The sequence below is a fragment of the Drosophila nasuta genome, chromosome 2R, assembly GCF_023558535.2.
Source record: "Drosophila nasuta strain 15112-1781.00 chromosome 2R, ASM2355853v1, whole genome shotgun sequence".
NCBI lineage: Eukaryota > Metazoa > Arthropoda > Insecta > Diptera > Drosophilidae > Drosophila > Drosophila nasuta.
The window spans coordinates 33,677,696-33,699,269 of record NC_083456.1 but is presented as its reverse complement, the minus strand read 5'-3'; the positions used below and the strand labels follow the sequence as shown (position 1 = coordinate 33,699,269).

Genomic DNA, 21,574 nt, shown 5'->3' with positions numbered 1-21,574 from the left:
CAATGCAGCTGGTACTCGGAACCCAAGCAATACGCAGTGAGTGCCCCGCGGTAAGTGGCAAAATTAAGGCTATTTTTTTACGCTACTTGGCAACGTATCCGCTCTTCTCGCTGCCACTCTCATTTCGGAAAGTGTGGAGCCCAGCAGCCCAAGTGGTTGGTCGCATTGGTTGTATTTTTCGGTGGGGACAAATTAAATTGCGACTGACAAAAGAGCAAAGTCAAAACAGGCATAAACAGATTGCCTACATCGCTGGCCGACTTCCACTTTACTCGTAGTTTGTATACGAATAGTTTGGTAGTGCAGCTCTGTTGCAAGAACGCGTCGCCGCAACACGGAAGTCGCGTTTGTTACCACAGAGCGCATCCTGTCTTTGGTTTTGGCGCTGCCAACCACTGCCACTCGAATTTTGAATTACGAGCTGCATTCTGCAGTCTGTAGTCTGCCGTCTGCAGTCAGCAGTCAGGACACTGCTCACCCCACCCTGGCATCCCCATCGTCCCGCTTTGCCCCATCCCGCGGTCGCTCGGTGCGCGTGTTTAGCCGCATCCTGCCTGCTTTTGAAAGTTTTATGTAGCGCACTCTCGCAGCATCACAACTTTGCAAGTGTACATAAATTTAATTTCATTTTATGAGCAGGCCCAACATCTTTGGCAACTCTAATACACAGCCTCCCACACACACACTCAAACACTCACACACTCACACACACATGCACACTTGCTAACTGCAAATTCTATACCCAGCTAATGTGATTTTATTTTTCGCTTTGCTATTTTGCAGCACAGCCAGTTCCCTCTCCGTGGGTGCCAGGAAACTGTTTGGGTGAGTTAAGTATGAATTATGTTGTTTTAGTGTACGGACCAGAGTTTGAAAACTTATTGAAATATGCTAGGCATTGCAATGGCAGGACGAAGCGCCGGCCGCCAGCACTTTTGTGCCACTATAAACTTGTGTCCTTTTAAGCTTAATTGAAAGTTGGAGAGCTCAACCATTGCCCATAATGCAATAGGGACTGCAGTTCAAAGTTTTTGAAAGACGCGCCTGCCTTTCTGGCCGCCAGCACTAAATTACCAACAGCTGTTTTGCTTTTTGAGTGGTTGCATGAACAGGTAGCCGATGCTGCCGCTTCTTCTGCTGCTGCTGCTGCTGCTGCTTCAGCTACAACTACAGCGTTCAAGTGACGCCTGTTTACGAAAAATTGTACTTGCAACAAAATAACTGATGGTGGGGGCCAGTACGTGTTGTGTTCTGTTGAGGAGGATGACTTACTTTCTGATTTGAGAAAGTTTTCGGGTTTGCTACACAATTCAATTGGCATTGATCAACTTTCTTTCTTTCTGTCGGCGAGAGACATGGCAAATGTGCTGAAGCAAAGCACTTAGCCTTTGTTTTCTTTTCCTTAGTTTTGTGTCACCAAAAACATTTTCTATGAATAGTACATCAACATTGAACAGATCTGCACACGCGTCGTTTCACGCACAACAAATTTTGTGGAAAACAGCCACCAACAACAGAGTTTTCTCTAAAGAACGCCAAATATCTTCTGCAGCTGCTCATAAAAATGTCAGATGCATCGCCACCACATTCTTGATAACCTTCTAGCCAGCCAGGCAGCCAGCTTCAGTTGCAGTTGCAGTTGCAGTTGCACATGCACTAGCATTTGTGCACAATTTGTTTTTTGATTTCTTTTACGGTCATGCAAAACTTTAACTTGAAAGTTTGAGCAGAGGAAGCGAGCTGCAGCAGCATCGCAGCACCAACTCCGACTTTGGAGTAGCTGCTTGGCTGACACAACGGAAATAGCTTGAAATTGTCAGCTGCGCAATGATGCACATTAAGTGTCAAGTGTCAGACGCTGCCAAAAGCTGGTTGACAACAGCAAGCAACAGCAACAGCAACAACAAGAACAACAACATTTGTAGCAACCGCGAGAGAATAACTGACAACTGACGCCGCCTGTCATACTGCCATGGGGAACGAGCAATCCATTGCATAGAATGGGTGCTCTGTAAACATTCTATGTAGTATATACTCTATGTATGTATATATATATATTTATATATAGTATACTTATGTTGTTTAGCTCGTCTACCACTTTTCCCAATTTCCAAACGTGCTGCCAGCCTGCCTTTGTGTAAACAAATCTAGAGCCAAGCAATTTCTGGGATATTTTTAGGACAAACACAATAACAGTCTAGCATGGCTCCATAGCGACAAAGACGACATCGTCATCGCCTTCGCCTTCGTCGTCGCCGTCGACGCCATGCTCAATATTTATTTGCGTAACCATTTTCACTACCCAAACTGACTGCGTTACCACCCTGACCACCCGTGGACTGGTTACATCGTCTGCTGCCTGAAGACGTCGATGAAGACGATATCCCATGGACTTTTCAATTCCGGCTCAAGTACGTGCCTCGCTTGATTTGCAATCCTTTGAAGTTGCACACGCAGGCTGCCAGTTGCCAATTGCCAGTTCGCAGTTGGCAATTGACATTTGGCAATTGGCAGATAGAGGACTTGGAAGGTACGGGGAATCATATGTATTTTGACGCATATTTGTCACAAGTGCAATATATCATTGGCGTTTCATTTGTTTGCCGTGCAACTTAACTCCTGTATCGAACTTTTCCGATGTGCAACAGACGGAACAGCACCGATTTTCAAACTCTACATTTTCAAGCATAATTGAAAATGTTAAATAAAATTATTCGTTCATACTCAGGGCAAACATTTGCTGGCTTGTGCGCCTGAGCTTATTCAATTGGAAAAGTTGTAAAATCAACAAGTCATTGACAAACAGCGGACCAAGCGACAATGTTACAAACAAGCTAGCAAAATACTGTGCTTATTTGCATATAAAACAGATAAAAAGTGGCCGCCAATAGATGATCAACTACGGCATACCCTGCACCAAAAGTTAATTCCCTAGTCAACAAAGAATTCTTGCTAAGTTTCGGGATACATAACTACTATGTATTTATTACCATATTTCTATAACTTTGAAGATTAATTTTACTTTCGGCATTTTGGTTTAGGTGAATAAACGACATCATTTGGAAAATATTTACAGCTAGAGTATTATTATTGACACACTCAGGTGCGCAAGCAGCAACAGCACTGACTGCGATGGGACAGTCAGGTAGCCGCTGTTACTCAAGTACATGAAAAAGTTGTCAGAGAGGTACGGAGAGGTACAAAAGCACATTCAGACGTAAAAGCAAAATGAAACAAGGATAGGGACAAGGTTTCAAGTGCAGTTGTGTGTAAATGCTGAAGTTTAGACGGTGCTGAGATCGGGCGATGCAACAAATAAACACATAATGTCATGTGGTATACTGTATGCAGTATGCAGAAAAGAATACTTGATACTTCTGTTACTTATGCAACTTGTATGCGAGATAATAAACGAGACAATGCAAAAGATTTATCAATTAATTATTATTATTATTATTGACACACAAGCAGCCAAGTAAATGCTCACATGTATTCAATACAATTTCAAAAGGGAATACATTTAATTGTGGTTTATTAAATTTTAACATTAATCCTATTAGTCAGACAAGTCAGATAGTTTAATCAGTTTAAAATTGATTTGATTTTCTTGACACCCGTCAATGGCAACAGAAAGCCCTTGGATCAAATTGCCAACAGCAGTCGTAGAAATTAAAACAAACAATGTAAGCTCAACATCAAATATTTTCAAAAGTGACCAATGCAAATATCACGTATACACCAGTGTCTGTGGCTCTGACCGAATATACCGAATATACTGACTATGCGATAGCTAAAAACACCACTTTAAAGCAAACTTGTTGACAACTTAAAGCTTAAATGACCGGACTCTAACCGTAACTAAAATGGCAGTTAACTTTTGCCTGCATTGCCCGGATGACCAGCGAGAATTTTTGCAATTTTTGTGCAAATGATGCCCACCGGAAGAACGGAACCCAGACACATGGCTCAGAACACCACATACATTGGGCTCCAACGGACAACAACGGAACGTACGATGCACTGCGTATTTGCAGAATCAATTTTAAGCTCACATCATGCAATAGTTAATGCCACAGCCGGACCAAAAAGTACAACAGTTTGGCGCATAAATGAACGCCAGCAAAAACATAAAATGGTCAACGGCAAAATGTCCACGAACTATCAGCGAAACTTTAATTTGTTGCCACATTCAGAAAAACCATTAACAAAAGAATAAATAGAAATGTTCACTTAATCTGCAGTAATTATAAATGCAAAAATTATGTGCATGGAAATCAAGCGAAAATTGAAATCAAAAACAGTTGTATACTATGCGTATGCTTAATTACGCATACGTACGAATCGTTTGTGTGTATGTTATGTTTATATTTGGGAGTCTATTTCGATGAATACTCGCGTTGTGTTGGGCGTTATTTATTGATGACATATATAATTTTTATGAATTTTAAACACAGTTGCTCATTGAACCGCCCTCGCTCACAAAAAGGCTGCACAATAGTAGTTTTGTATCACTCGAATGTTGCTGCTCTTATTGAGGGCGTTGTTCTTATTGTTGTTGTTGTCAGATTTAAGCCAATTTCCGTTCATTTTGACGCTTCCGCTGGACACACACACACATTCAGCCTCATAGACAATGATGGTACTCGTATATGAAATGCCATATACTCACTCACACATTGTATAGTTGGTATGTATTTACTCTTTTTAGCCAATCCCGAACACACTCTGGCACGCTCTGTATGTATGTATGTATGTATATGCATACATACATTGTATGCAAAATATGTCTGTATTTACTCTTTTAGCCAAACCTTTTGTTTTTCGGTTTTGTCTGTGGTCACTGTTGTTGTTGCTATTCCATTTGTCGCCGTTGTTGCTGCACGCGATGTTAGTCAATTTAACTGCACAGCTCTTGTTTTGGTCATGCATACACCAGTTGTGTGTGTGTGAGTGTATGTGTATGTGTGCTGCTACCATTGTAAATACTTTTGCGTTAAATTGTCCATTTCATATAATTTATCTCAAAGAGTGACTAAAAGTATACAAAATGTAAACATCTTGTTTTTCTGTACCAACAAAGTACGCACACGTTCTTGCAAAAAGAGAATAAACCCTAAAACAAACAAGATAAATGGCTTTTATAAAATTTAATTTTCGTAATTACAAAGACAATCAGCTCAGCACAGGTTTTAAGTTGACCAAAAATACTTAAACGACGACTTAATTTATTGTTTTTCCCAATGGTACCTCAATTATCTATTTTAAAGGCTTGCGAATGCATTTTGGCAATTTCAACATTTTTATTGGAATTCGTGAATTTAATTGAAGTGAACAATATTCAGCCAGTCAATGATATGCACAATTAGTCAAACAAACAAACTTACACAGGGATATCAAAAAAATGCAATCCCATGCATTCCCACATGTCAACAAAATCGACAGGAGTAATTATATGAGTGCAAAATGAAACTAACATATTTGAGATAGAAACTTTTTCCTATATATAAATCAGTAGCAACATGTGTATGTATGTATATTGATACAATCGCATAGGATCACATATCTGCCTAGCTAGCTAGATTTAAAATATACAACATATGTATGTATGTGCACATAAATGAAATTTATCTTATACAATTGCACTTTATGAAATTTGCAACCTCCACAACACTCTGCTGCTAGTACGAGTAGAATATGTATATGAATATAAGCAATAAATGAAAAAACCTGGGAATTGAGAATGGAATAAAAGAGATACGAACAGAGTGAGAGAATGCATGGTGTCATGTTATTATTTATTCAATTATATACATATATATGGTACGAATGTGTGTATTTCTCGGTATCCTTTACTTGCATGAATGAAAATAATGAAATAAATCGTTCTTGCATCCATTACGAGATATGAGATGCAAGAGACAAAGACATATTTTGCAGTGTATTGCGTATGCTCGTATAAGCAAATGAGTCGCAAATCGCTGAGAGGAAAAAATAAACAAGGCACAATCACAATGAAATCAAAGAGCAAACAAAGCATTGTTAACCAAATAGGTAATTATTTGTATTTTATCAATTAAATCAACTGTTTGGATATAAACCAATTGCACCGCGACCCACAATAACAACAACAGATTCAGTTACCATCTGGTGTTAGATTTCCCCTCCCACACTATCACACACACCCACACCCACACACACACATACACGCACGTTCTTTCCGATTGCTAAAGGTGGGCACAGCAATTCGGTATCCATTTGTTTACTGTTCGCGGCTCGTTCTCGACACAATTCATGGTTCTTTGGGTCATTGTCAACATGCAGCTGGGATTGCAAAGTTGCTGAAAGAGATGGGCAAACAAATGCCACAGTTTTCCGGATAACCATTATAATAACGATGCATTTCACGAACGGTTCGGGTCGCGGGTTGCGAGTTGCGAGTTGAGAGAGTGTGTACACACCAGTTGGCTGCTGGCAGGAACCTGGGTGCTTTGTGTGCATTTGCATACGAGTATAATCCATTTGACATTATGACAGGGCATCATCTGACGGCGCTGACATGTGAATATTGCGATGCAATTAAATTGTGAGTTTACCCAGTTCCCCGTTCCCAGTTCCCATTTCCCAGTCGCCAATTGCTCATTGCCTGTTGCCAGTTGCCAGTTGCCAGTTGGCAGTACTCAGCTTTCAGTTTCCCTTGAAAATACAGCTGACCAGGCAAGTTTTTAATGAGCTCGATTTGCGTTCCTTTAATTAAAAACTGTGGCAGCAGCATAGCTGTTTGTTTACGTTTGTTCCTGCCCTTTTTACGCTTGATATTAAAACTTTGCAAGCCATTGGTCCAAAGGAATTTTATTAGTGCGCCATATGGGCGTGATCAACGACTGATTTCCGGTGCTGAGCGACGCGAAAGAGACTGTGGACCAAGGGATATAGGAAAAGTTTTTGCCACTATTGTTGTAGTTGTAGTTGTTGTTATTGTTGTTGTTGTTCAAGAGAGCCATTTACACACACATGTGTGATTTATTAGACCATATTTGGTAGAAAGTTGTTTACTTAAAACGCTGGCGACCCTCAACATCCGAACAGCCGCACATCCGAATATCCGAACATCTGAACATCTGAACAGCTGGTACAAAGTTTTTTTTATTACTCGTATTTACGTGAATATACGAACACATACATACATATGTGCACATGAGTATCTGTGTTTGGCACGAAATTAATAATGCATAATGAGCTGAAACCATGAATGTGCCTTTGATTGAGCTACTCATGCACCTCCCACATCAATCCGAAGGGTATATTTTGTTTGCCACACAGTTTGTTACAGTCCAATGGAAATTTATAACTATTCATCAACTATTACTAAGCTCATATGTGCAGGCAAATGAAGAGAATGCCGTAAATATCTCTGTCGGTTTACGCTTATTAACTACAAAACGTAATTATAAGTTGAATGGGTTACGGCAGGTTAACATCCAGGACACGATTTATAAGAGTAGGGTATACGCATAGTATATGCAGGTAACTATCCACTTATCAAAGAAGAGAGAGAGAGAGTTCATTGCTTTTGCCATTATTGAAAAGTTGAAAATGTAAAAATTGAAATCGTTGCCTACTTATGAGCATACATTTAATATGCAACTTTCTGCAGCGGTGGAGCATATATATTAAAATACTGCTGACAAGAGCATGCCGACACACATGTTTAACAATCCATATTGCCTTGTATTTCATTTTTTATGATGACTTACGCCTCACACTCAATAGCGGCAGCAGGAGCAAAAATGTTTATTTGGCGTGTTGCTGCAACACAAATAATTGTCGAGCAGCATGTGGCAGCATGTATGTGTATGTGTATGTGTGTGAGTGTGCGAGTGTGCGTGCGTGATGATGTGTTGAATTTTATTTATGATTATGTGCGTTCTGTCTTTATGACCATGACGCTCATATCGCATATACATATATCAAATATTTCCACCTTATTCTGAGTTGTATGCAAATTGTTGGCAGCTGACACAGTGATATAAATATTAGTCACACTCGGACGATGTATTGGAAAAAATAATTGCAAATTTTGACACATCCGCTGCGCTTTAATTTGCTAAATTTGCTAAACCACTTTCACTCCGAATAGATCGCAATATCTCGTTATGTTGATGGAAAAACTCCAAACGCTGATATCCCACTGCCCACTGCCGAAAACTACTTACTCTCATCAAATGAGAATAGTGTCAGCTGCAAGACCGACCACTGCTATACAGACCACTCTATGAATATATCGAGTTTTATGTGGACATACTACATACTCGTTGTGCAACTGATATACGAATACATATCCAGGAAAAACTCAATCCTCTAGCTCTAAATTCTCTGCACTTTCTACTATGGCAGCTCTTGCCACTGCGGCTCGTGTTCATGTGCGCGTAAAGTCCATTACCATGAAAGACAAACAAACAAGCGCCCTGAACGTCCGGGCTCCGCGAATTTTTAGACACTTCATAAACAACCATGCAAAAAAAAGCATAAAAAGCAAATTCAAATTGAACGACAGTTTTTGGAAAAACCGTTTAAGCGATATGTGCTGGCAGTTTGCACGAAAATTATAGCATATGATAGAATAGGATAAAGGAAGAGAGGATAGTTCGAAAAGAAGCATGTGCACAAATAATCGTGTTTCAAATAAACAAAAGCTGCCGGAATATTTAATCTATTTTAAGTCCATTGCGACGTGGTTTTCTGTTTTAAGTTCATTTGTAGTTAACGTATTAATTTAACCGTATTGGTTTCGACTGATGCAGACTGGTACAGTGTTAGTAAATGCATATAAATGAAGCTGTCAAAATTACAGCAATTTCATTGAGAGAGACGGAGAGAGTTCATAATAACTTAATCAACTGATAAGTGAAGACTACTTAACTTGCTATCTTTGTTATCCCATTGCTCTACTTGACGTGACAGCATACAATTAGGAGAACAGTGTGGTAAGTAGCTTGTTGTCTAATTGAATAGGCCAATGTAAATATCCAGAAAATAGACAATTATTGTTAACAACATTGGTCACACCGTTAAGCCAATCAACTAAATCAACAACACGCATACGGCATGTATGCCAATCTCATACTCAAACAGAAACAGAAACAGAAACACATTGCCACCTACAACATTTTCGTATATTTAAGGCTTAAAATTTGGCTGAAGGGAAAGACGAAGAGTGATAGATGAACAGATTAAAGGACAGACTACGTTACTGAAATTGTTTGCAACGTTTTATTGAATAGTACAATGCCAACAACAATAAGTACAAAACACACTGAAATAAACAAACATTTGCCAAACGAAACTAATTTCTAATAAGATTTTGCCAATTGAAATCGGATATTATATTCGACACAGTGCGTGTGGCATATTTGCGAAACATAAATAAACATAAAATGAAAGTGGACAACCAGTCGAGCAAATAGTTAAAATGTTAATCAAAATGACTATGTAGCCGAGTTGTCATACAAGTTTTTAATTAAATATACCAGAACATGTTGGTCAGTGTAAAGCCTGTCAATAGTATTTGAACATTGCAAATGTTTTTGAGAAACTTTTATTGCCTGTACTCGACAAATTGAATTTGGTTGCAAGGCGGACTGATATGAAGCACTTAATTTGTCTAGACTCTCTAAGATAACTCATTCATTAGTCATACAAACCACATACAGCTGACAGCTGGCAGCTTCCTTCCAATTTAGCATAGTCAAATGTACACCAATACACATTTCAACAAAGAAATCAACAAAAACCTTGGGAATACAATTCACTCAATTTCACATTGTGCCATAGAAAATTAAGCTGTTGTATTAATGTGAGCGTGCTTGGCTTACTGAAATCAAGCAAATATCTATTCTATGTATACGAGTAGTACACATTTTTCAACCGATGCTCAGCTTAAAGCAACACACACTTGTGTGCGGATGGTGTGTGAGTGTCTGTGTCTATTTCACACCTCAAGGGTGCTGAAATATGGCAACAAAAACCATCATAGGCAGCATGCACCCAACTTACTCCATCTACATCACCAACCACATTTCGACCCCCACGCTCGGCCCCATTCACAACACCCAACCACCCAACCACCCATCCACCCATCCACCCACCTTCTCACTGACAAGCAGCGTGCAAATTTCTACTGAGCAACTTGAACGTGTTGCTGCGGGCCGTTCGTGCTTGAAAAGTTTTCTAAACATAACTGCAAGGTCTGAGATGTTTGTTTGTTTTCCTCACTTTTTTCTGCATCTATGCACACATTGCAAATTCACTTGGTTTCACATTGTTGTTTATGGTGACTGTTTTTGTTACCACGGCTGAGGGACCTCCCATGGCATGTGCTCATCATCTGTTGTCATCCAAAGTTTTGATACCCTTTTTTGCGCTCACATACTCTCAATGTGGAATTGTCATTTCATTTGATCAACTCAAGTGAGGCACACCACACTACAAAGGGGATTACTGCTCTTTTTACATTTCAATAAGAATTCAAACAAAAACTCTAATAAATTCAAATCAACTTTAAATTATAATATAACTTCCCTCAAATACTGAAGTACTACAAAAATACTCTCAAAGCTTTAGGTATGGCACGTAGAAGGCACATAATAATCAATGTCCTTAAAACAAAATACACGCTTGTGTTTATTATTGTGTAAATCGACAAAAAAAAATATGTTGTGACCCTGACAAATCAGTTTTCCCTATTTGTGTAATAAGCATCAAAATGACTGCAAACTGTGACCCACAAACAAAAAATCAAACGCCCAACTCACACATTTTTCTCATTGATTGCGGGGGAGGTGAAATTCCATCGAAAAATTCCATTGAGGAAAGAGACGACTTAAAAAATAGAAACCGTACAAATTCATAGCAATTGATTTGGCTGCGAGTCATGATGCCATGCAATACACACAAAATGCCTCACCATGAGGCAGTGTTTTCATAACTTTTATACTCCTATACGCTGATACCTATGACTCAGTGTGTGTGTGTGAATGTGTGCACATATATATGTACATACATACACATATACACACAAACCATCCACTGACGACATCACATAGTACAAAAAGCGCATATGTCGCTCGATTTTGTGAGTTTCCTGTTTCAGCATCGACACGGCATTTATAAAAATCATACGCACTGTTGTACCAGCAGCACACGGCAATGTCAATATATTCTTATGGGCTGGCAGGAGACACAGCACTCTTCGCCACTTTCCCGCATACGTAACGTCAATTTTGACAAAAATCTGTCGGTTGCTTCGTGTCGCTGGCGTTTCTGCTGATGCTGATGCTGATGCTGATGCTGATGCTACTGCGCCGTTACTCGGAGCATAAAAACACGACACCAGTTTATTTGGCCGGAACTGTCATTAGCACCCTTAATCCACTTCGCTGCCGGGTGGCGCTTTATGTAAGATTGGCAAGCCAAACAAATCAAAGGACATTGTCATTTTAACTTGTAAGTCTGAGTCGTGAGTGATTGTTCCTAATTGAAGGTGACACTAGGCATCTCAGCAGATTTTGAGAATACGTGACAACAAATTAAATTATAGTCTTGAAATGATGAAATACATTTAAATTAACTGTCGCCATAAGAGATTTCCAAGAACCCAGCCCAGCGTTCATAGTCGGAATCTAACTATTTTTATATCAATTTCACATTTACTTGTGCCATGCGATTCCCAGAAGTACCGTCTTAAGCTTGTACATATTACTTGTTAAAGTCATAATAATAAAGAGAATTGCTTCAAATCTCGACTCGGATTCAAAATTGACAATAAAACAAAGCAAATTATATCTTACTTTTCGCAACAACTTTATCATTGCCTTTTACCTTTTTATAAATCCTTTTTAAGTGATGAAACACTCACAGGACCCACAAAAGGCAACAAATGAAAAATAACAAAAATAGCCGAAAAATGTTTTCTAGTTGCTTGGGTAACCTCTTCGGACCAAGTCAGAGCCCCAGAATCCCTGACGCACATGCGCCATATAACACACACACACCGACAAATTGTTGAAGCGGTAAAAGTTAGACAGCTAAACTTCAAATGACAATTGTCTGGGAGTGTGTGGGGCGGAGCTTGTACACCTATGAGAGTGAGACACAAGGTGCACGACATTAAATTGGCCAATTTAAAAGTAGATATACTCATAGAAGAGGAAACAGCCAAATGTAACGCCCAGACAACAGGCAGTTGTTGGAATGTTAGTCTGGTTTAGCGGGGGGTTGGGGTTGAGAAGCTTTCGGGTCATCCCTTATCAACGTGAAGGCAAAAACATTTGAAACTGTCAATCAGCGGCAACGAAACACGCCAACAAACAGCCAACTAATTGGTTGAAATGCAGAACTGAGAAGGCGGTGCTGCGCTGTGGCAAAAAGTTAAAAGAAAACCAAAAATTGGCGCTGCCAAAAAGTTTTACGCTTATTACACCAATGCCATGCAAAACCCAAAGAATGAAAGAAAAATCTTCAGCTGTAAAAAAATGGCGTCAGGATTCATTAGCAGAGCATGCCAAGTGGGCAACTTTTGAGCAAGTCTATTGCACCGACCGACCGACAGTTGCCTTGGCTAATTTAAATTCCTTTGACGCCGCCACCGTCGCCGTCTTATTAGGCATAGCCGAGCTTGACAGCTTCTTAAGCGCTTGAATGATTGACATCAAAAAGGTTTCTTCGCAATTTTTAGGATCACCAACTGAGGCAGAAAAAGCAACAGCAACAGATAATTAAATATATATTCTTGTATTATGGAAATAATTAAAAATGCGCATCATTAACACAATTTTACGCTGATTTTTGCATTTTGTTGAACTTTCTCGTTTTTCCACTCTCTTCTGCTATTTGAATTTTCGTTTGCTTAAGTTCAAATTACATGACTGCGCATTTTTCGCCTCTGTAATTTTGCTATGCAGGGTATATCCACTTATTTTCACGTGATATCTTGCCTACAAGGTAAACTCCTCGAATTATTTGAAGATGTCAGGGTATTCAAGAAAGCTTTAACAACAAAAATGCCAAGAAACTTTTTTATTGAAACCTCGCCTAATTTCCACACTCATTTTTTAAGTCTATTTAGCGCTTGCTGCCCTAATAAATAATATTTGCATTCTGTGTACGCTCCCAAATATACAGATAGCTAATTTTAAATAAACATTAAGATTTCCTGGGATTTTTTTTTATTTTTTGTTTTTATTTTGTTTATGCTATTCTTACTTGTGCTACTTTCTTTTGTTTTTTTGTTTCTTTCAACGAATTAAAAAGCACACAGTTTTGTTATAGATAAGCCACTTGAAGATTTACGACATAGCTGGAGACGAGTTGCTCTTGCTGTTGCTGTTGCTATTGTTGTTGCCATTTCCACTGTTTTGTGCAAAATTCACTGAGTAAACTAAGGCAGTCAATGGAGAGGAGGCGAGAAGAAAGCGCATAAACAACGCACGCCTTTTTCAACGATTTGGCATGACAAATCCCGCACGATTTGGAGCTGTCCGTGTGTCTAGCAAACGCAACTTTGTCGCAGATTTATATGCGATGTCAGTGCAAACGGTTTATCACTTTGGCCTAGGCCTGTTCGTACCTTTTTACAATCTGCCAGAAGGCAAACGAAAGCACAAAGTTGAGCGCGACGCTAAGCCAATTTCAGACGAAACTGCCGGGACAAAGGTTGAACATTTTTGAAGAAGAAAACTCTCTCTAGATTTAGTGCAATTTCATTTACTTTTGTCTTGGAATTTAGTGAGATTTGTAAGACAGGCAAAGATGTCGCATTCCCCCACAACAAAAAAAACGTGGTCGTAGATTTGAATTGGTTTGTTTAAAACTCAGGAATTTATCAATAGTTCTGATGATATTATATTATAATTTGGCTTAATGATATTTGTATTTTATCAATATATTTACCAAATGTCAAAACAAAAGCCTCTGTGGTCAGATAACGATTGCTCATAAATGAATTTGTGTATTCCAGAACAAATATATAAAAAATTTGCTTATTAAAATTTAACGGCGTTTTTAGTAGGTCATTTATCATAAAGCACAGACGAGCCAACACAATACAACTGATTGGGATAAGGCAGATTCAACGCTTATATGTATATCGGCGACTTGATAAATGAGATGTCGCATAAAACATTTTGGCTTATTACACCACACACAAGAGCTTTGTGAACACATACACATGTATATTACAACTCGTATATATTATGACAGCCAGTTGAATGGCCAGATATGAACTATACTATATATGTATATCTGTTGGGAAGTCGCGGCCAGACATTAAGAGCGACTACAATTATTTTAGCTGAGTATTTAAAAACCAAAACAACATTGCAATAAAAGTTGACTGGCGAATAATTTGATGAATTTGATTAGAATTTGATGCGAAATATAATTACATGCAAATTTATTTAAATGCATGTTTACCCGCGTAATTGCTGCAAAATTTACGTTTCATTTAGCTGTCGACGGCTAGGGCCGCCACCGAGAACAAAAAAGGACACAAGTCCGGCCGAGCAAGAGCAATTGACCAAATGGCCAAATGGCGGCAATGAAAAAGCAGCAAACAGATTATAACTCCCAGCTGACGTTGTGGGCTATATTATTTTGCCATTGAAAAATGCGGGGCTCTGAATGCCGCCGTGACCCAAGTGGATTTTAATTTTTCAAAGTTAACCAGCAGAGATGGCGACCCTTTTTAATGTGCTTGGGCAGTCGGCTAGTCGGAACTGCCCTGACCCGGCTTGGCTTGATCTGGCTATGTTTGCTTAAGCATCGCCGGGATTTACCACTCCATTTTATTGTTTACCTTTCTGACTGTTTGCTGATTGATCCCTTGGGTGGGTCACCGTTCGGTGCCGCCGTAATTAATTTTCCTTTTTGAATTGTGCATCGCAGTGGAGGAACATCAAATTGTCACGTAATTATATTTTGTTTTAATGACGCTTTGTGTCCGCGATGAAAAGTCAATTAATATTTTCGAAAATTAGCAAATTTAGACTTGACATTGCCGTCAGCATCGACACGGAGCCCAAAACCGAGACCGAGACCGAGACCGAGACCGAGACTGAGGTCGAGACCCAGACAGACGGCATGTTCTTTAATTAAATTCAATGGTCGCATTTTAAATCATGTAGTGGCTTTTTAATTTTAATTAAAATTACAACGGTCTCCCAATACTAATCTCAACAAAATTAATTTGAGTGCAGTATGCATATCAATATATGTTATTATTTATGCTGACTGACTAACCTATGAAAGCCTAATAAAACGGCTAGATAATGTATGTGATATTTTTTCTTAATGTCAATAACCTGTCTGCCAGCCATTTTGCCTATAGATCTCATTGCCTTTTGTCTTTTGTCGAGAACAACACTATATGTACTTTACGTACATTATTATTTCCCTTCCCAAACATACAACTTGCTTTTACTCATCGTCTGATTCCGTTCTGTTTAAGTACTTCGGGGCTCAGGTGCGGAATACGGAATACGGAATATTCATGTCGTGGCCTACCTTGAGTGTATTCCATCCTCCTTCCTCCCGTGCTTGCATAAGTATATGCAATAGTAGGTGCTTGCATCAGTATGAATTACTATCAATGGCGTGCACAATAAATTGAATTTCATTGCATGACGACGTCAATTAAAAGCATGTAAACTCAATCGCCAATGACGTTTTTAAAATGCAGTGCAGACATCAGCAACGTGGCAGACGCCCAGAACGGACAAGAAGAGACGACACTTAATGAGTCGGCAAATGGCTGATAAAAATGCACAGGCAATATGAAAATCACTGAGAGGCCGCTGTGAAGCTGGAACTGTAGCTGTAGCTGTAGCTGACATCGCTACGTGGTTTGCAAAGTTCCCGAAACGAGCAGGAAACATTGATAAAAGTAGCAAGTGACATTGGGCAATGATGATTCGATTTGGCTGGCTTAATGACCAACCATTAAATGAATCACGACGAGAGCTTTTTTAAATGATTTAATACGCAACATTTAATAATAGTCAATGAAAAGTTTTTTAATCAAACTTTAAATGAAGAACTCAACTGAATTTACTGATTCAAAAGAACACAATAAAAATAATAAATACGTAAATAGTTTCAAAATTTTGCAGTGTACATATTGCACAATACTTGCAGTACTTATTCATTTAAGCAAAAAAAAAAAATCCCATTAACAATTATGAGTTTCCCTTTGCCATTGCCAGCATTTAGCTGGCTGCAACTTAAAAGAAAAACTCACTACCATTGACTTCGGCTCAGGGCTTTTGTTTTAAACCGCCAACAGTTTGTAAGGCTGCACTGTTGCCATACCATGTACAGCATTCAACGATAAAGGCCTCGTTCTCATCAACAAAAAAGGAAGAAAGCAAGACGAGGTCTTGGTTTGCCTCACTTCCAGTTTTACTTTTGAAGTTTTTAATTCTTTGAATCTTAATGACTTCTCGTAATAAGTTTTCATTTCTCGTAATTTCTTAGGTTAATAGAATCTTTCCAGCTTGCTACTACAGCTGCCGTGTCGAGCAACTATAAACGAAACAACAGTGGTAAAATATATGACAAAATATGCATCTTATCTTAGCAGTTTGAAGTTGAATTTTTGTAATGCATTGCAAAAAGAGAGACTACACATAATGTGTGTGGCAAACAATCAAATTCTAATATTTTCGAAATTTAACGGTCATTAGAACGACAGTTTAACGATGAGACCACGGTACACACATTTCCCATTGAAACTTTTGTGTTGGCAAGAAAAAAAAAAAAACCATTATTACGAAGTTGACACAGAGTCAGTCAGCAGGAGAGGACTGCCAGGAAAAACGCAGACGATAATAATGACAATGACGATGAGTCAAGTGCTTGCGTGGCATTCTCAGCTATGAATTTTATTCAAAAGGAAGCTCTGCAAATGCATAAAAGTCGACTACACAAAGAGCAACAGAACTAACGGTGACATTGGTATGAACTGTGCTTTCTGACTTTATATTACAAAAAGTCCAAGTTGCAAGATACGAAAATGAAACAGACTCAAAGAAATTCAGCGTGAGCTGTGCTAAATACTTTTGGCTGGTGGCTAATTCCACGACGTGGTCATCCTTGGATACGGCTAATCATAAATTCAAAAGCAGCAAAAGTACAACGCTGTAACAATTAACTTATTAAAAGGATTTAAGGTCATAACAAAAGTCAAATAGGGAAAAGGCAAAGGAAGCAACAGCGCCCGGACTTCCGCGTGCAAATTGTGTAAATGAATGCGAACAAGGCGTCAAGACGGCCAACTAGAAGAGCAGAGAAGTTCCAAAAAAATAAAGGAAGAGCAGCGGTTCATGGAATGAGCACTTTCTTCACATACGCCCGAACCCCTCATGCATTTTGGGTATTTTCTATTTCTATTTTTTCCTTCACTATGTCGCATAATTCATTTAACTGCGACTGGGTTCAGCAACTTCAAATTGGTTTGCAGCACACTGGCCTCTCTCTGATTGCCAGAGACTTCTGCTAATTAGGAAAATTGATTTGAAATTTATGATGCGCAAAATTGCCTGGCTTTTGGCTGAGTGTCAACTCTAATTGAAACTTAATGTTTTGCATAGTTATTCTGGTGGCTAGCAGATGTTTACAAAATTCAAAATCGTTCTCATTGTTGTATATTACAAATTTTTTAACACTTCCTACCACTTGCTTTCCATCTCTTTGCAGTTGTTGTGACATTTTGGCAACATAAAACGCAATGGCGCCACAGATGACGCCATTTTCGCAGCTCGACAAAATGGCGACGACAATGACGCTCGCATCCAAAGCGGAAATACTCTGGCTCTGCCGAATACTGCTGCTTTGCTTTTGCATTGGCGCCGCCGCTACTAGAGGTAAACATAGATTAAGTTTCAGCATGTACATAATTTACAAGCTCACAAACTCACAACGTATATCTCGATTATAATATGATACTTAACATATAAGCACATATAAATCTCATTTTTTGCACTGAAACTCTCATTGCAGATACATAATTGCAAAATTGTTTTATATTGCTGTGTCTTACTTTAAATTGCTAAGAACCCTATCGCTAACTTTCAACAGTCATTGATCTAGTTACCCTGTATCACAAATTTATGCTCCCCTTTCAATTTTTACGTTAAATGTACGTTTGGTTGGTCAGTAAAAAACCAGAACAAATTACATTTGGCGCAGACTTCAAAGTCTGACCAGAGGCGCATTGCGTAAAACTAATTACCTGTCAGAGTCATATTGTGCAACATTCGGTGGTTGCCTTTTACAAAATTTTACAAAATGCAACAGACAAAAGTGTAGGTAGATTAATAAGGGGTATAAATGGTTTTACCTAAAATATCTGACTAGACTTCTTAAAGTTCTAAAGGTTCGCCACAATAATCATCAGTCTAAAAACACTGAAACTTGAGAAACATGACAAAAAATATATTAGTCCTGCTGTTTTCTCAAATATCTTTGCCAGAGTATGTAATCTTCGGCCCGCAACACAACTTTACTATTCCTTTTTGAATTTAAAACTGTGAAAATATGTATAAAAAAAAATAGATAAATGTATTCATATATATAAGCATTGATAAAAAAAAGGCAAAACACACATGTACGTATTGAATATTAAAAATTCCAAACTGATATTCAAGCATTTGTGCCATTTAGTGAATATTGGTTATTTATTCCCATTCAATTTTCACGACCCTTACTTTGATTTCCTATAATATTTATAAATTTCGAAGTTTGCATTCTTCAAAATATTAATTAATTTCATAATTAACAATGTTTTGCTTTGTGCTGAAACAACTATACACGCAACATACACACAGTTACACGGGATAATGTAGCATTTTTCTGAACTCAATTTGTGTTTGATAGTGAAAAATTGTGAATACGAAATATGCAACACGGAATAAATGAAATGGACGATTTAACAAATTACTCTTCGCAGAAAAAGAACTGCACGTTTAAATTCAATAAGAGCGAAAACCCCAAAAATAACTTTTCAATAAAATGTGAATGACAAAATCAAATAAGTATGTTATATCTGTAGACCAGCATTTACATCAGTAGTCCAACAGTGATATACCAAATCCTTGCATACACCCGCGGCAACCACAACAAAAAACAAAAACAACACCGACAACACAGTAAAAGACGATGATAAATTTATCAACAAAATTGTATTTCACTGACACATCCCGCATACTCATGCATACGCATGTGTGTACATATATGCATACATCCATCGTAATCATATTGGGAAAAAAATGCAATTGCAATGCAATGAAAGCTGATCACGTGATTGCCACAGATATACCATTGGGATGACTGCTGCCGTAGACGGAGGTCCACAACTCATGACAATTTCATTGCCATATTGCGACAATTTTTATTAAAATTTAGAATTTTCAATTTATTTAGCACTTCTCATGCTCTCGCTCTCGCTCTCGCTCTAGCTCCAGCCATCGCTTTGACTGTGGCTGTGACTGTGACTCGACCCGACTGGATTTGCAGTGTCCTGTCTGCTTTTTGATTTGTTGCAGCTGCGTGAAATTGGTCAGAAGAAATATCAATAGCCAATAGTACGTGATTTGAATTTGGAGCCGCTTTGTTTAGTGTTTAGTTTATCCTCAATCAATGACCACGATTTCAGCCATCATGCATTTTTTTAAAGTTATTGTTTTATTCAAACGAAAAATGGAAATACGTTTTAAATGCTATTCGTCCCAACAATTGATTAGACTTGGATAATTAAAGGAAAATAAGTTGTTCCGATAATGTAATTCGCATCTTCTCATGTTCGTAAATTGTAATGGACTGAAATTCAACCAACTCTCAAGTGACTAAAGGACCCGCAGCAGAAGTAACTGCCAAAGGAGCAAAGCAGCACAACAACAAAACAAAACACTAAAAGAGCAACACAGCGGCCTGCCACTGCCACTGCATCGCATCCACTGCCAGAATCAATGAAATGAAATCTGCAGTGGCACATGAAACAAGCGAGTGAAAGCAAATTAGAAATTGCAAAAATTGCTGAGGCATTTGCCTTTTGGCTATTCGTACTACCACGAACCCAGTCGCTGCTCCTGGTCTCACTCCTCACTCCTCGTCCGGCTCCTGTTCCTGTTCCTGCTCCTAGTGGTGGGGTGTGCCACTGGCACGACTGTTTGTTGCTGGTTGGCTGCCCTCGCACTGATGACTGTCAACATGCTGATAAGTGTTAGAGCCGACGGGTTGCCTGCTCTAGGCACGTTGCAGGGCGATTTCTGTTTGTCTTTCTTTCTTTTCGCTTGGCTGTCGGTCCGTTGGTCCGTTGGTCGGTTGGTTTGTCTGTCTGTCCATCCTCCTGTCTTTCTATCCGTTGGCTTGTCTACAGCAATGCACTGACCCAAGCAAACGATAATTTTATTATGACAAATGCGCAAAGTCAAGGCAAAAGTGTTACATATTTGTACAGTTCCTTGAGCAGCCAAGTTTCGCTTTGCAAACTAAGTAGATCGGAGAGTCATCGAATAGTCTTTATACGCTAGCAAATCAATGCTATTCGCTAGACTTACAGATCACAGATAAAGTTTCTAGCCACCATCTTACACATGTATTTATAAACTTCAATTAAAACAACAGCACTAATTTGTAATTTTCATGAAGCTTAGACTGCTCATAATGTATTGCACTGACCGAGAGAGTCTAATTGAAATTGATCGCTTAAAACAGATACAACTGACATGTCTACAATTCCGCTGGAGCCATCTACGCTAACTAGCAACCAAGTGGCTTAATTTAAGAAGACACTTAGCTTGTAGCATAGTAACACCAAGCGAGTGTGTAGTTAGGAGTCTGTTGGTTCTGTTGGCCCAACTTCAACGCTGTTACAGCAGCCAATCGTTGTGAGAATCAAGATTGCATCTTGCTGGATCGTTTACATTCTCTGCGCAAGCGACTGTATTCTTCTGAAGATGTCAGCTCCAATCTAAGCAACCGATTTGTCTGCGCATAACTCTGAACTTCTCTCGCTAGCAGGCTCTAACCACTATGGAGGCTAAGTGCAAGAGAACTAAATAATAATTTTTATAATTTATTCATGGAACTTCAGCCAGGCAGTTCAAGAATTTACCATACGAATCTATCTTATGGCCAGCTGCAAAGGTCTTAACTAGTCGTTGTGTAAGCAGGAATACTGAAGTTCAGATACTCGTATAAATAATTAACATGTGTCTATCTGCCCCTTGTACTCAGGAGTTTGCAGTGCAATGAAGCTTGTTGCTTGTTGCTTTCTATGGAACTTTGTTGACTTTTTGATTGTTGGCAATTAAAGTGATCACGACTAACGTTCTAAGTAGTTAGTGCACTCATTTCTTTTGTCTTCTTCTTTGAGGCGCTTTAACGCTGAGCACGCAGTACTCAACAGATATGATGATAACATCCGTGGCCTCCGGTCTTTGCCTATTGTCTTCAACTGACTGAGTCACTTCACTTAACACTTGAAGGCTGTTGGCCACGCTTAGGCGTTTAACTCGTATTC

General features: G+C 38.9%; 2 protein-coding genes across 6 annotated transcripts in view; one reads left to right on the top strand and one right to left on the bottom strand.

Annotated features, from left to right (window-relative positions):
- The window catches only part of LOC132787390 (single-strand selective monofunctional uracil-DNA glycosylase), a 132,589-nt gene that overhangs the window by 95,566 nt on the left and 15,449 nt on the right, over nucleotides 1-21,574 (bottom strand). Inside the window, exon 1 of one of the 5 annotated variants that reach the window (XR_009632543.1) lies at nucleotides 13,948-14,083. The exons of the other annotated variants lie outside the window; for them this stretch is intronic. The gene's annotated coding sequence lies outside the window, so the exon portion shown is untranslated. Of the gene's footprint in view, nucleotides 1-13,947; nucleotides 14,084-21,574 lie in introns of those variants that run through there. 5 annotated transcript variants of the gene reach the window in all.
- LOC132787386 (serine-rich adhesin for platelets) overlaps nucleotides 1-21,574 on the top strand; it is a 47,135-nt gene that overhangs the window by 12,578 nt on the left and 12,983 nt on the right. Inside the window, exons 2-3 of the mRNA XM_060794390.1 lie at nucleotides 784-825; nucleotides 17,749-17,915. Of these exons, the coding sequence (XP_060650373.1) occupies nucleotides 17,780-17,915 (136 nt within the window). The 5' untranslated portion in view covers nucleotides 784-825; nucleotides 17,749-17,779. The remainder of the gene's footprint in view (nucleotides 1-783; nucleotides 826-17,748; nucleotides 17,916-21,574) is intronic.